Source organism: Leopardus geoffroyi, chromosome A3 (genome assembly GCF_018350155.1).
Source record: "Leopardus geoffroyi isolate Oge1 chromosome A3, O.geoffroyi_Oge1_pat1.0, whole genome shotgun sequence".
Classification (NCBI taxonomy): domain Eukaryota; kingdom Metazoa; phylum Chordata; class Mammalia; order Carnivora; family Felidae; genus Leopardus; species Leopardus geoffroyi.
This window is the reverse complement of record NC_059336.1, coordinates 88,017,757-88,032,290: the sequence shown is the minus strand read 5'-3', so window position 1 is coordinate 88,032,290 and position 14,534 is coordinate 88,017,757. Positions and strand designations below refer to the sequence as shown.

The 14,534-nt window shown below is 36.6% G+C and overlaps 1 protein-coding gene and 1 non-coding gene across 17 annotated transcripts in view; both read right to left on the bottom strand.

The window, feature by feature from the left end:
* ZNF638 (zinc finger protein 638) overlaps nucleotides 1-14,534 on the bottom strand; it is a 139,082-nt gene that overhangs the window by 60,627 nt on the left and 63,921 nt on the right. For all 16 annotated transcript variants that reach the window (XR_006703539.1, XM_045446414.1, XM_045446422.1 and 13 more), the window contains exons 2-3: nucleotides 9,005-10,517; nucleotides 3,834-3,895 (exon numbers count right to left, since the gene is read on the bottom strand). Coding sequence is in view for 15 of the 16 variants with exons in the window: in XM_045446414.1 (XP_045302370.1) it covers nucleotides 3,834-3,895; nucleotides 9,005-10,517 (1,575 nt within the window). In the remaining variant the exon portion in view is untranslated. The remainder of the gene's footprint in view (nucleotides 1-3,833; nucleotides 3,896-9,004; nucleotides 10,518-14,534) is intronic.
* On the bottom strand, nucleotides 6,729-6,832 carry LOC123581834. The gene has a single exon (XR_006704046.1). It is a non-coding gene; the product is annotated as a U6 spliceosomal RNA (small nuclear RNA).

Sequence of the window (14,534 nt, the reverse complement as noted above, 5' to 3'; positions counted from 1 at the left end):
AAAGGCTAAAAAAAGCTAAATATTTGCTTTCCTAGCCTCCTTAGAACATAGCCAGTGATAGGTTCAAACGAATGAGACATAGGTGCAAAACCACTGGCAAAATTCTTCCTGCTTCTTGCTCCCTTCTTCCTGCTTTGAGAAACATGATGCCTAAAGCATCTTGTAACTATAAGGTGACAAACTATGAAGACAAAAAAAAAGTTAACTTTAATCCAGCATATCCATCACCCAGCATCAACAATTGTCAAAACATGAATAACTGTTTCATTTACACTTACCCTTTACTTTATTACCATCTAAGAAGGTAAATTTCTGGTCTATGATATAACATTTAACAATAAGACCTCTAGGGCACCTGAGTGGCTCAGTTGGTTAAGCATCTGACTCAGTTTCGGCTCAGGTCATGATCTCACAGTTCACAGGTTCGAGCCCCACATCCTGCTCTGTGCCAATAGCACAGAGCTGCTTGGGATCCTCTCTCTGTCCCTCCCCTGCCTGCACACGCGCTCTTTCACTCAATCTCTCAAAATAAATAAATAAACTTTACAAATAAACAAATCAATCAATAAAAGCAAGACCTCTGGAAGCGCTTAGCTAGCTCAGTCAGTAGAACATGTGACTCTTGATCTCAGGGCTGTGAGTTCGAGCCCCATGTTGGGTGTGGAGATTACTTAAAAATAAAATCTTAAAAAAAAAAAAAGGCAAGCCCTCTGGAATCAAACAATGCTAGGTCTAAGTATACATGCTGACATTTAATGACCATGCATCTGAAACCCAGTTACTTAATGTGAGTAAGCTTTAGCTTTCTCACATGTACAATGCTAGAAATATAGCTGCTTGTCAACACAGAGGTTATTAAGTTCCTTGAGCTCTCCAGTTTATGGATTCACAAGATCTTGAGGGCCACTGTTCAAGAGTTAGTAGTAATGTTTTGGATCCTCATTAGGCTGACTGCTAAAATACATGTTCTTGTCTCTGCTGCCAGGGCAGGAAGATAAAACATATATACTATTCTTCAAGTAGAGTTTGGACTATCTATATATTGTCTAACTAGTTTAAAATGTGTTTCAGAAGCATGGTACTCCTCACAAAGGCAGTACAGCATAATTCCTAAGAACAAGAACCTAAGAGACATTACCTATGTCCCAATGTGATCAGTGTACACATCACCAATAGTTTTTGTGACAAAAAGTTCAATCTCAATTTAATTATAAGGAAACAAACAGAAAATACAAAATGTACTTTTGGAACATTCTATAAGACAACTTTCCTGGATGTTTCAAAAGAAGTCAACGCTGTGAAAGCATTCCTCTCAAAAAAATAAATGAATGAAATGAAATGAAACGAAACAAAACAGGCAGAGTAGGCTGTTCCAGCTTAAGAGACTGTAATGCATGAATCCTGACTGAATCTCAGATTGGGAGTGTGGTTGGGGGATAGGCAGGGATTCATTGTGGTTATAACAGATAACCATTGTAGAAAAATTTCCTTACTCTTAGAGGAGACAGATGTTGAATTGAGGAGTGATGTTACCATAACGTTTGTAATTTATTTTCAAATAGTTCAAAAAAGTTTATATAAAAATAAAATAAATGTGGCAAATGATAATAATTGGTGAATAAAGATGAATACATGAATGTTTACTATCCTTTCAACTTTTGCAGCTTAGAAACTTTTCAGAATAATATGTTGAGTGTAAAAGGGGGGGGAAGGAGGAAAGATCCATGGCTAGACAGACTAGTTGTGCCGATGATTTGCTGTGAGATAGCAGGGAAAACGACTCTCTGTGCCTTAGTTTCCTTCATGGTAAAATCACAAATAATCATTATATATACATTTCAAAAGGTTACTGTGAAGATTAAATTGTGTAAAGGACTTAGAATTAGGTCCAGCATACAATAATAAGAATATAGCTATTATTCTTCATTATTAATACTAAAATTCTGATGTAATGTATCTTTTCTCAGGTTAACCAACTACTCTTGTGGTATATTCCAGGAAGATCCAACAAAGACAAAGAGAGGAAAGAGGTAATAAACCTTAAGAACTAAGAACCTAAATATACATCAGCAGAGGAATGTCTATATAGATTAAGGTACAGAAACAAAAGGAACACAATGTAACTTAAAAAAACAAAGAATATAGTAGCATATATTTTCCCATGGAATGATCCCAAGCACCTAATCAAATCCATTTTTTTGGTCATTATTTTTTTGCAGTGTAGAAAAAGTCAAGAAGGTATTATTCAAGAGCACATAACCTGAAAAAGGTAAAAATGTAGGCTGGAGTAATTAAGTGGCAGGCACAGAAAGCACTTTAAAATCAGGTCCTAAGTACAAGAAACAACAACAACAACAAAAAAAACCAGATGGCTTTAATAGGCATACATGTCATTTCCTCTAGTAAACCGATGGCAGTATACGTAGCTAGAATCCCCTTATTAGCATTAATGCCTACCTATAACAAGTAACTCACTCCCACTTAAATCCCTCATCTTCATAAGAATTAGACATCCTACTGATCTGAGAAAATTTATGGTTTAAGAGAGATCTTCCATTTACAGTGCTAGCTAAGCCTATCTAATTCAGATGACAAATTATCTCCATAAGTTAACTTATGCTTGCACAGCATCTATATAGGGAAGCAACTCCTATCTCTACTCATGTACAGTCTATATGATTCAGGTAGGGCTTATTATCACACTCAACAGCAGGAGCAAGGACATGACACCAACACAGGTAGAGTACCCAATTCTTACAACCATTATACCTGATTTCAAGATGGACAACTAATTCAAAGTAGACCAAAAGAGTCAAACCAAGGACTTATGAGGAAAGATGTTTTTTTGAGGGTTATTGTGTGTTTCTATTTTGGTTTTAACTCCTGGAATTATTAACTATACAGTTCCCTTAAGTCTGAAACTATGGGGGTCATTTTGCTTTGTAGAGGAAGTGTACCTGGGATCTCACAAGGCCAAAGCAGAAGAGAACAGCCAAAGAACAAAAACATTTGACTGCTTTGATTTTTGTTTCAGTATCCAAATCCAGCTGTTCCTGAAACTAGAACCACTTCTTAAATTTCCCAGTTGTATACGCTAATACATTTCCTTACTTTAGAAACTACTTTGAGGGGCACCTCGGGAACTCAGTCGGTTAAGTGTCCAACTCTTGATTTTGGCTCAGGTCATGATCTCATGGTTTGTGAGGTTCGCGAGATTGAGCCCCACATTGTCAGGCTCTGCCCTAACAGGGCAGAGCCTACTTGGGATTCTCTTTCCCCCCTTCTCTGCCCCTCCCCAACGCACATGTGCTCTCTGTCAAAATAAATAAACTTAAGAAAAAAAAACTACTTTGAGTTGTTTATCATTTATGACCAGAAGAGTCCTGAATAATCTCAAAAAAATTTGGTGATGTTTTCATAAAGAACAAAACCAAATCCCAAACCAGCTGCACAAAAATCATTTCACCCAAAATGTTACTCTCATGTTTAGTATGTCAGTTTTAGTGACCAGTAACTTGACACACAACTATATTAGCACGTTTAATGACGGTAGGAGGAATACAATTTAATTTTGTTACTCCAGGGTTATAAGAGGTTCCTGTTAAAGTCTACCTACTGGGATTACATTAGGAGGGATTCAGAAGAAAAGATCGTATTTAATTCTCTCCTTTTGGGAAAAGATTAAATATACTTTATAAAGTATTTCAAACAGGCAATAATTTTCTAAAAATATTTTTCTCTAAAGTACCACACAAATGGTATTAAACAGTCACACTTGAACATGAACTATTTTGTAAATTTGCTACCTATAAAAAAGAAAAACTTGTTCTTACTGTTGACGTAGCTGGCGGCAGCTCTCAATATGAGTAGATGTATTTTGATGCTGAATCCAATCCTATTGTAAAAGGAGAAAAGTGCTGAAATTAGAATATTCCTCACACTGACTAATGAAATTAGGCTTTTAAAAATGACACAGGATACTTCTGTTTTTTCAAAAATTAACAAATCTAATTATAAATAACATTTGACTACTCATTAGTATTTCACAAAAATAAAAGGCCTCTAAATAAAGGCACTCAATACCAGACCTCATTGATGCCATTTTGAAACATTTTAGTATAGAACACATTTAAAAAATCATACCCATGGACACTCATTTTGAAATCAAATATATACTTAAACTTGGGGAAAAAAAGCATTGGTCAGAAATAATTCATCTCAAATATAAAAATACTCCAGAGAACACCAAAAACTCTATAATAAAACAGTATCTGAAATGGCATCTTTAAAACATAGTGTACACAACTTGTATCTCTAAATTCAAGCTAACAACATCAACAACAAAAACTCCTACCTCTTAGGCCAGTACCATTCCAAACAAGGTACCCACTATATTGACAAAGGATAAGATTAGTAAAAATATGAAAAACTGCTGATTAAATCTAATTTATTTTCAGGACTTAAGGGAAAATAACACTATTTCAAAGACACAACATCCCTTACATATAGAGCTTTACAATGAACAAAATTCTCTCTTAATACATTACTTAATTTACAAATCTGCCCTAAAATTACATTCTATACCCATAAATAGTTCCTGGAAGATACATCCGATTAAAAAAAAAAAACAAAAGACAATACACTTTTCAAAGACACAGTCCCCCAAGTGAAAGTTAAAAGCAACATTATTACCGAATGATTTATTGTTTCTCTAGCATTTGGACAAGCAAAAAACTTAGTAAACAGTTTTATATTTTAAAATGTTCCTTGAGGAAAATGTTATTCATATCCATTTCAAAAACATTTTAGTATGTCATTACTACAAACTAGACGTTTCCACAGTTAAAACCACAGTTGACGCTAATTTTGGAATCTGCCTTGTCAAAAACTGTATGAACACAAGTGCATGCTATCTGCAATACGTAGCAACAGATTATGAAAAACCCTAAACTATTTCATTAAGCCATGGAACTCATTGTGGACTGCAAAAAAGAAATGTCTGCATATCCTGCTCAATGCTACAAAACAGAAACCACAAGAGTCTCTAGTACTCCTAAACCCATGTCTTTGACATTAACTGGACATTGTTTACATCAAACAGACACACTGGCAAGTAGTGGGTTGGGCATGATTTATTCAGACCACAAAGTGTTTTGTTTGAATAAGTTGCCATCATTTAACAATCCAGAGATTTTATCCCCAAATCCAGACTTACAGCTTTTCTTGAAAAAATACTAAATATGTATTCTGTATAGCAACTATCAGCTAATGCTGATGGCTGCCCTATTTAAGGCACACTCTCCAGTTTTACATATACATTCATATATATGTGTATCGATACATATACATATGCATATACATATACGTATATATGTGTGTGTGTATATATATATATACACATATATACGTATATGTATATACACACACACTCTCTCTCTCTTCCGTTTAACAGGCTCACTTCACTCACTGACATTACTTGCTTTAAGCTCAGTAAATATACCTATGCCACCCAAATTTCTAGACTCTCTAGTAAGGGTATCCAGATTAGATTAAGGGTCCAAAGCAGTACTACCTCTCCAGAGAAAAAGTGGTATCATTTACTAAGCAGGAAATATCTCAAGCACTGTAGACTTGAGTGGGTCCAGAATAAAACTGTGAAAATACCTACCCACGTAAGAGCTCACTCTATCCTCCAACTACCTCAAAAATCTTTTATGTCAATTAGTATTTTCTCAAACTGAATTATTTCAGTCTGAAAGACAGCTTCTAAACCAAGGATAGCCCAAAAGACGTAACTTCTAAACCAAGGACAGCTCCTCCTCTAACATCTGAAAACCAATTTAGAAAAATACATTTCACATTCCACTGTTGCCTTTTTCAGGCTATAGTTTTAAAGATTCAGCATGGGGAACATATTTGTCAAACGTTACTTTGCAAGAAAAAAATTGCAATTGGTAATTTACATTTATTGGCTACATTATTTACAAGGTCATTTACAAGGCAGGAAGATATATCACACAGAAACGAGAGGTAGTTTATACCATCTAAGTCCATGTTCACAAATCCCTATCATTTGGTCATCCAGTAGTGAAGAATTCATTAGTTAGATCCATTATGCTGTTCTGTTAAAAATGTATGTGTTTTTTGTTTTGTTTTAAATGGTAATCTCTGTGAACTCTAAAGCATCACTAAATGATTTCTTTTCCTAAGTTTTACTTTTATCATATTCACCCAGACTTTCACCATCTTACACTTGAGGAACTAGGGAAGCCTCATATTCAGTGCCCTATCTTATGTCTTCTCATTCCTGTATACCCTACATACATCTGCCAGATTTATCTCTCTAAAATACACTTTGAACATGTCACTTTTCATATCAAGAACCTTAAATAGCTTCTTAGTGCCTCTCACCTCAAGTCTAAACACCTTAAGCTAAGTTTTTGAAGGCTCTTGGTACTTCCTGTTGTTGCTGATGTCTGAAATGTCATCCATCTTTCCCTAAGTATATTTGAAGCCTACTCATCATTCAAGACCCATATTTAATCTACTCCATGAAGTCTTCCCTCCCCAATACTTCTAGTCCAGACAGACTCAATGCAGTTAGTCACTGTCACTCAATCTCCTCCAACTAGACTACAGAAGTCTTTTGATGTCAGAAAGTACATTTATACTTTTTTTCTTTTGTTTTCTCTTTATCTATATAAGAGATGGTAACTAAACTTACTATAAGAAATATAGAACATATCATGAATTTGCATGTCATCCTTGCACAGGGGCAATGCTAATCTCTGTATTATTCCAATTTTAGTATATGTGTTGCCCAAGTGAGCACTATTTATACTTCTTTTTAATTATATGCTGTTAAATACACAAAAGGTATTGATAAATTTTTAACACTGGCCTGAATGGATATAAGCCTAAATTCCATACAGAAATATTAAATCTCTCACCCCTACAGCATACCCAAACAAGTCAAATACAATCACCGAACCATTTGTTGACCTCTAATTTTTTAAATTCCTTAGATATGTTATTTTTCTCTTCAATGAGACTGTTTAAACTGCTTAAGACCAACATCTTCATTTTATATGGTTCTCATTTCTGCCCAGCATTTAATATAGTCATGTACAAAACTGATAATCAGTAAACACCTACTGAATAAACATACACCTTTTCCATTCTACAAAATAAATATTAAAACTTTAAGGGGGACCTGGGTGGCTCAGTCGGTTGAGTGTCTGACTTTGGCTCAAGTCATGACCTTATGGCTCATGAGTTCGAGCCCCATGTCAGGCTCTGTGCTGACAGCTCAGAGCCTGAAGCCTACTTTGGATTCTGTGTCTCCCTCTTTCTCTGCCCCTCCCCTGCTCACACTCCCTCAAAAATAAACATTAAAAAAAACTAAAACCTTAAGTTCTTTATTTTAAAGATACCTTTCTTGGATTCATCATGACTAATTAAAAGTTCAAATGGAATACAGAAAGCCTATTTATTACTCAATTCAGGGCTTAGGACTGCTTAAAAACTATAAGAACGATGAATTATTCTGAAATTTTTTAAGACTTGGCTATCTCCCTTGATAGGGAAGGCAACTATTATTTATTTAGAACTCAGCAAATCTGACTAAAATGCGGGAAAATGCTGCTTTCCTTTGCTGGAGTTAACAAAATCATCAGCTGAAATCTGGTAAATGGGTATTACAAAGACAGTAAAAGGGCAGCACTGGAAGGAGAAAAAAACAAGACAATTAACACCTATAGGTTTTTAAGCCTATTCATAGTATACTACCAATTATATGCCCTTGAATCAAACTTTATTCCTGTGGGAAGTACAATTCCTTCCTGACCATTTGTAATATAAATCTATAAATCACACTAGTAAACAGAAGAAACACTGATTTCCAAACATGTATCAGTAAATAAAACATACTGGGAAATTCCTATACAAATCCAACAATTACAGTTGACCCTTGAACAGACACAGGTTTAAAGTGCACAGGTCCACATGGATTTTTACAGTACAGATATATTTTCTCTTATGGTTTTCTTAATACCATTTATTCTCTAGCAGTATTACTTATTGTAAGAATACAGTATATAATACATTTAACACACAAAACGTATTAACCAACTATTTGTTTGTCAGTAAGGCTTCTAAGTCAACAGTAGGCTGTAGTTTAGGGAGTCAAAAGTTATACCTGGACTTTCAACTGCACAGGAGTTGGCATCTCCAAACCCCAAGTTGTTCAAGAGTCAACTGTACTATCAAACAGTACATTCTACATTACTCTTCAGCACCTCTATAAAATACTTCCTTCTAACTATACTTCTCATGAAGGTACCTAAGGCCTTTTTAAAGATTTTTTTCTCTCTAAATGTCTACCATTTTACACTATTCTCTAGCCCACAGCTGGTCCCCAAATAAATACTCTTTTTTTCCCCAAACAATTCCTCTTGACTCAATTTTGCTATGGATTAAGTCATTTTAGAAAGCTCCTCATGAAACATTAGAAATCCTTGTCTAGCTAGAGTCGAAAATATTTAAATCAGCATTAACTGTCTTTTAGCCCAAGACAGGTAGACACGTGCAAGGCTACAATATACTATCTCTTAAAAGTATGCAGTACAAGTTTTTTATTCCATTTTTAAAATATTTTTATAGTAACAGATTCTATTTAGACAAAGTTCACTCATGTGGAATTGTTTTATAAGTATACAATTTAGGTTATATAAATTTTATGTTGAATGGATTTTCTAGGAGAACTAATCAAAAGTTCAAAGTAAATGACAAACTATGTGGTATGCCCAGACATAGGAATACAGAAGGTCTAACACTCAATTCAGTACTTAGGCCAGGGCTACTTAGATTACAACTAAGCGGTGATGTTGCAATCAATTATTTCCGCCATTTCCTCAATGCCTAGTTAACACCAGCATAAATATGAAAATTCAGAGGAAATTTGGGCGCTGAGTATCATTATACAGTGATCTTTAAAAACACTCACCTTCAAATGACTACATTCTACGTTACACAGAGAACACAAATGTGGAAATATTCTTGGAGACGCTGCATAATAATCATTCATCATAGAGGGAGTTGGAAGTCTCTTCATCTTCTGGGCATCAGCATGTGAAAACTTTGGTAACCATGATGCTTTCACAATCCCAAAGGGAGACTGAATGGGAATGTCAGCCTCTGACTGGTAATTCTTTTTACTTCCTCCTGATCCATGTACATTAGATGAATTAATCACAGGTTCATGTGGGATCCGCTCTTGTTGGCTTACAGCTGAAATTAATTCTGACGAAAAAGGTTGCTGGCTCATTGATGGAGGAATAAGAGATTGATTCATTGTCTGGTTAACTGTTTGGCTAATGGATTGACTGACAGATTTTACAGGTTCAAGGACTGACTGTCCTGAAATGTGTAAGCCTGACATCTTAGTTCCACTCTCAACTGGGAAAAAGGACTGATTATTAGAGGACTCACTGGGGAAGTCCATCTGTCGAAACACATCTTCAACAGGAAACATAGAATTACATATCACATTTGGAGTGGGAACAGATGCAGAAATGCTCTGCTGTGACCGAAATTCATTCTTGACCTCATCTGTTGGAATTTCAGGATCATAAATACGTACTTCAAGTGGATCTTCTGTGTAGCCATATTTGCTTGCATGCCCATAATCAATCACATTACTCGAAACTGCCTCATTACCAAGCGTTTCTTTACTTCTGCTCTGAGAAGGTAAATTAGGTAATCGGCGCCCCATTTTACGCATCCTTATATCCCTCAAGATTAATGGCATATTTTCAGGAGTTAGCTGTTCATCAGGATAGCGACTGAGTTCTTCTAAGTCTTCATTAGATAATCCAAAACTTGCTAAGATACTTGAGGCACTCTCTTTTGTATAGCGGCTCTGTACTTGAGGACTCTGTTCAGTAACCTGTGTTATAGAACTCTGTTTCACTCCCACTGATGCAGATATATGAGGCTCATCATCCCACCGGCTACCATGAGGCTTCCCCTTCTTTTGTTGTGCTTCGTGAAAATCCAATTTTTCTTTGGTCAATCTTGGATCAGTTCGATGCTGAGTTACCTGAACATTCATTCTCTGTGGTCCCATGTTCTGATAAGATTCATGGCCAGCAAATCTGTGTGGAATTCCACGAGCTCTCCCTGCTGGGTAAAATCTTGGAAGACCCATGGATCCAGGCCTCATAAATGGTCCTGGAGGCCTCATCCCAGAAGGGTTAGGTGCTCGTGGCCTCTGAAGTGGAAAGTTTCCTCGAGGATTAAACCTGGGTCTCGACATGGCTATTTTCAAGAAAGCCTGATTTAATAAAGTATAAGGTGGTGTTGAACTATGTGAGGCAACGGCATTCAGCTGCTGAAGCGCCAATTGAGTCTTAATCTGAGCAAAGTGCAAAGGAGATGGGCCCAACAGAAGTGGGTTTGCAATGCCCAGGTTCAAGGAATTCACAAGTGGTGCGAAATTTTCCAAGAATAACACAAAGCTGAAAGTTAAAACACAAATATTAGATCATTTTAACTCAAACTACTTCATGAAGTGGGTTCTACAGCCAGTGTAAAACATTTTGAAACAAAGCCATGAAACCATTCTCCATTTCATATACTTTTAGAGTGTTTATGAGAATTGTTAACTTTCCCAAAAAGATTCTCTTCTTTTCTTTCCCGAATCCAGAACACAAACCCCAAAACTCAAGCCAGAGTTCATGTACAAAGTGTTGCACTGGGTGCTGTCCTAGGTGCTGAGCAGTAATTACAACTCCTTTTAAATAATCTTGAAAAATATTGGGGATTTATTTCACACTTTGTTACTGGAAAAAAAAGATAAAGGCATTAAAATACTGGAAATACACATACACTTTATATGTATGTTATGTAGAAACCAGGAAAACAGAAACTGTAAGCCTAAAATTTTACAAGACCCATTTCTCTAAGACACAGTCTTCCCTGGAATAACATCTTACAAATTTCATATAGCAATTAGACTATGCTTAAGTTCTGTCGTTAAATAGGTGTTTCTTTTAAGATGAAAACTTGTCACCAATAACTCGACTAGAGTCTGACAAGAGTGCAGTAGCGTGGAATTGATTATAACATACAACATAACAGGTAGCACGACCACGTTATATTTCTCTCAGATTCCCTCCACAACGTGAGGCATAGAGGCAAATATATACAGATAATAGCAATGGCTAACTTTATACTGTTCATGTGCCAGTTACTGTTCGAAGTGCTTCACATGGATTGATTTATTTAATTCTCACAACAGCCCCTTGAAATATGTAGTTTCACAGACAATGATACTGAAGCACAGAGAAGTTAAGTAACTTGCACAGGTAATAAGCAACCAGCCTCAGATTTGCACTCAAGGTGCATATTAGCCCCATAATGCATGCTCCTCACCAATAAGAGATGTGAGCAAGAATATCTTGCAGTTCCCAGGCACTCTATTAAACTGATTGCTGTCCAGCCATCAGAGCACAGCACAACGCATTCCAAGCTGATTCTCATAGAAACACTTTAGCTATCATTCAGGACCAAGGTCAGCAGCCACCGAGCTTGACTTTCCTCTGCCAGTTTAAAAAAAACAAAACAGATTGTCTGTTTTCCATTAGGTCCCTACTTTTATACCTGATAGAAATGCAAGGTGGGAAACATGAGGTCTCCAGGCATCTACACCTACAATGAAAATCCACACTATAGATCCTATTTGAAGATCACCACTTTCTAGGGACACCTGGGTGGCTCACTTGGTTATTAAGCCTCTGACAGCTCAGGTCATGATCTTGCAGTATGTGAGTTCGAGTCCTGCGTTGGGCTCTGTGCTGACAGCTCAGAGCCTGGAGCCTAATTTGGATTCTGTGTATCCCTCTCTCTCTCAAAAATAAATTTAAAAAACCTTTTAAAATTAATAAAATAAAAGATGTTATGAAGATCATCACTTTCTGGTTCAAGCTACAACTTCATTGATAATTCCACTATACCCTTTTATTTATACACAATGTTAGTGAAATGTTAATTAAGCTAAGAAATGGGCTTTATCCGGTTAACACACTCTCTTCCAACCATCTCTTCCAATCAAAACAAACAAAACAACTCTGCCCGAGACCTGACTTACTTGATTTTACTCATCCTTCAAGGTCAGCCTCCATTAAACCTTTCTTGATCACCAAGGCCCAGAGTGAGTATTCCAACAAACTCTTGTTTGTTGCTTGTACCATTTGGGACTCCTCCATTTTACTATGCTTTTGCGTCTGTCTGTGTTGTCTTTTTCAACTATCAACCATTAATTAAAAGTATATATTTATTGACGCACCTGAGTGGCTCTGTCAGTTAAGCATCTGACTTCACTCAGGTCATGATCTCGCAGTTTGTGAGTTGGAGCCCCGCATCGGCACTCTGCTATCAGTACAGAGCCAGCTTCAAGCCTGTCTTCCTCTCTCTGCCCTTCCTCTGCCTTGCAAATGCTCACGCACGTTCTCTCTCTCTCAAATAAACATTAAAAAACTTTTTAAAGCATGTTTATTTTCCAAGCATATAACCCTACTCCTACTTCAAATACCATCAACTATTTGTTAAGCTGTTTGAATGATCACATCCAAAGTCCTCATTATTAACAGACATAGATTATTAATTTTCAAATTAGGATGAAACACAACACTACAACAAAAATTACACAGGCTTCTAATTCAACAGATACAAGCAGCAGACAGAAGTTTACTAAAACAATGATACCCAATTCTCTGTGAATAATGTTCATTTATAACAAACTCCAGGTCTTTTTAAACAAATCATATTAAACTGTGTCTACTTTCTACAAAATAGAAATATTTCCAAGAACAGTGTTCTCTTACGTAAGCAGTTTGTCATCTAGTTACTCAAACTCTTTCAGCACCATTTTCCTTATTAACCGGTTAAGACTCCTCTCACAACTTTAGGAACACAAATTATCCCAAATATTGTTTCTCCCCCATGAGAAAACCAAAAAGGAACACATTTCAATCAGTCATCTAATTATCTCATGATTTAGAGGTATCTATTAAAAACTTACCTATTTCCTAAGTGCCTAGCACTGCCTTACACTGATACATGTATACATTTACAGAATGCAAGACAGCAGACCTTCACAAACTGTATTCTGCAGAAATTACTATCCCGTAAGATTGTAGGACTTCGCAAACAAGTTCCAAACAAAGTCCCTGGTCAAGAAAGTCCGAAATGCATGCACTAGTTACTCTTGCTAGAGGGACATGATGCTTACTATATATTGAATTAAAAGGCTCTGAGATGCCCTGTTGTTTATCAAAAACCTTTTTTCAGGGGCGCCTGGGTGGCGCAGTCGGTTAAGCGTCCGACTTCAGCCAGGTCACGATCTCGCGGTCCGTGAGTTCGAGCCCCGCATCAGGCTCTGGGCTGATGGCTCAGAGCCTGGAGCCTGTTTCCGATTCTGTGTCTCCCTCTCTCTCTGCCCCTCCCCCGTTCATGCTCTGTCTCTCTCTGTCCCAAAAATAAATAAACGTTGAAAAAAAAACAAAAAAAAATTAAAAAAAAAAAACAAAAAAAAAACCTTTTTTCATTTTGTGCTTCCTCAATTTGAGTTTTCTTCATGCATATACCCAGAGGTGATATTTGAAATATTTAGTAATTGCTAACAAGCAATGAGTAACAAGTACAGTAAATTGTGACTTATAGTATGCAGCTAGGTTCCTGTGCCCCTCCCCTTCCTCCACCCTCCTTAAGCTTTTAGTTGCTGTAGCACAAAGCGGGGGCAGGGGGAGGGGGGTTTGAGAGAGGGGGGCAGTCCTCAGGGAGGAACTAAAAGAGTGGGGGAAATGGAGGTCACCCTTGGGATAGCAGCTACTTACTGGTAGAATTATTTCCGTGTTTAAACAACTGGCATATCTGCATCAGTGTAGTAGTTATGAATATCAGTCCGGAAACATTCAATATTCAATATTCACAAAACAATGTGCAATATACACGAAGATAAAAATAAAAAGGCCTTTTCCTAATTTAAATTTAAATTCTCAGTAAGCAGAGGTTTGGCTTGTTTCCATTTAGGAGCCTTAAAACACAAACACACACACACACACACACACACACACACACACACACACACTAGACCTCCTATACACAGTTAATCCCAATGTGAAATCTAATATAAGATATAGTAATAAATTAACAGCCCTGGTTCTCCCAAAGAGACTGTTCTCCTTTCTCTCTTGATAAGACAAATGAGGGTCTTGTTTAGTCATAGTTATTTATTTTGCATTCTGATTCCTGGAGTTGCTGATGGCTTGAGGTAAGAAAGTTTCTCTCCTGTATGCATATCCCAGAAAATCCGTCATTATAAGCAAATGTCACTCTTTCAATAGGTCTCTTCAACTAACCTCCTTCCTAAGAACAAATTTAATCCTTCTGAACTGGAAGCCAATACTTCTTTTATCCCAAGACTCCTTCTGAATTTCAGACCTGGTCTAAATCTAGTGTGTTTTCATCTTAGT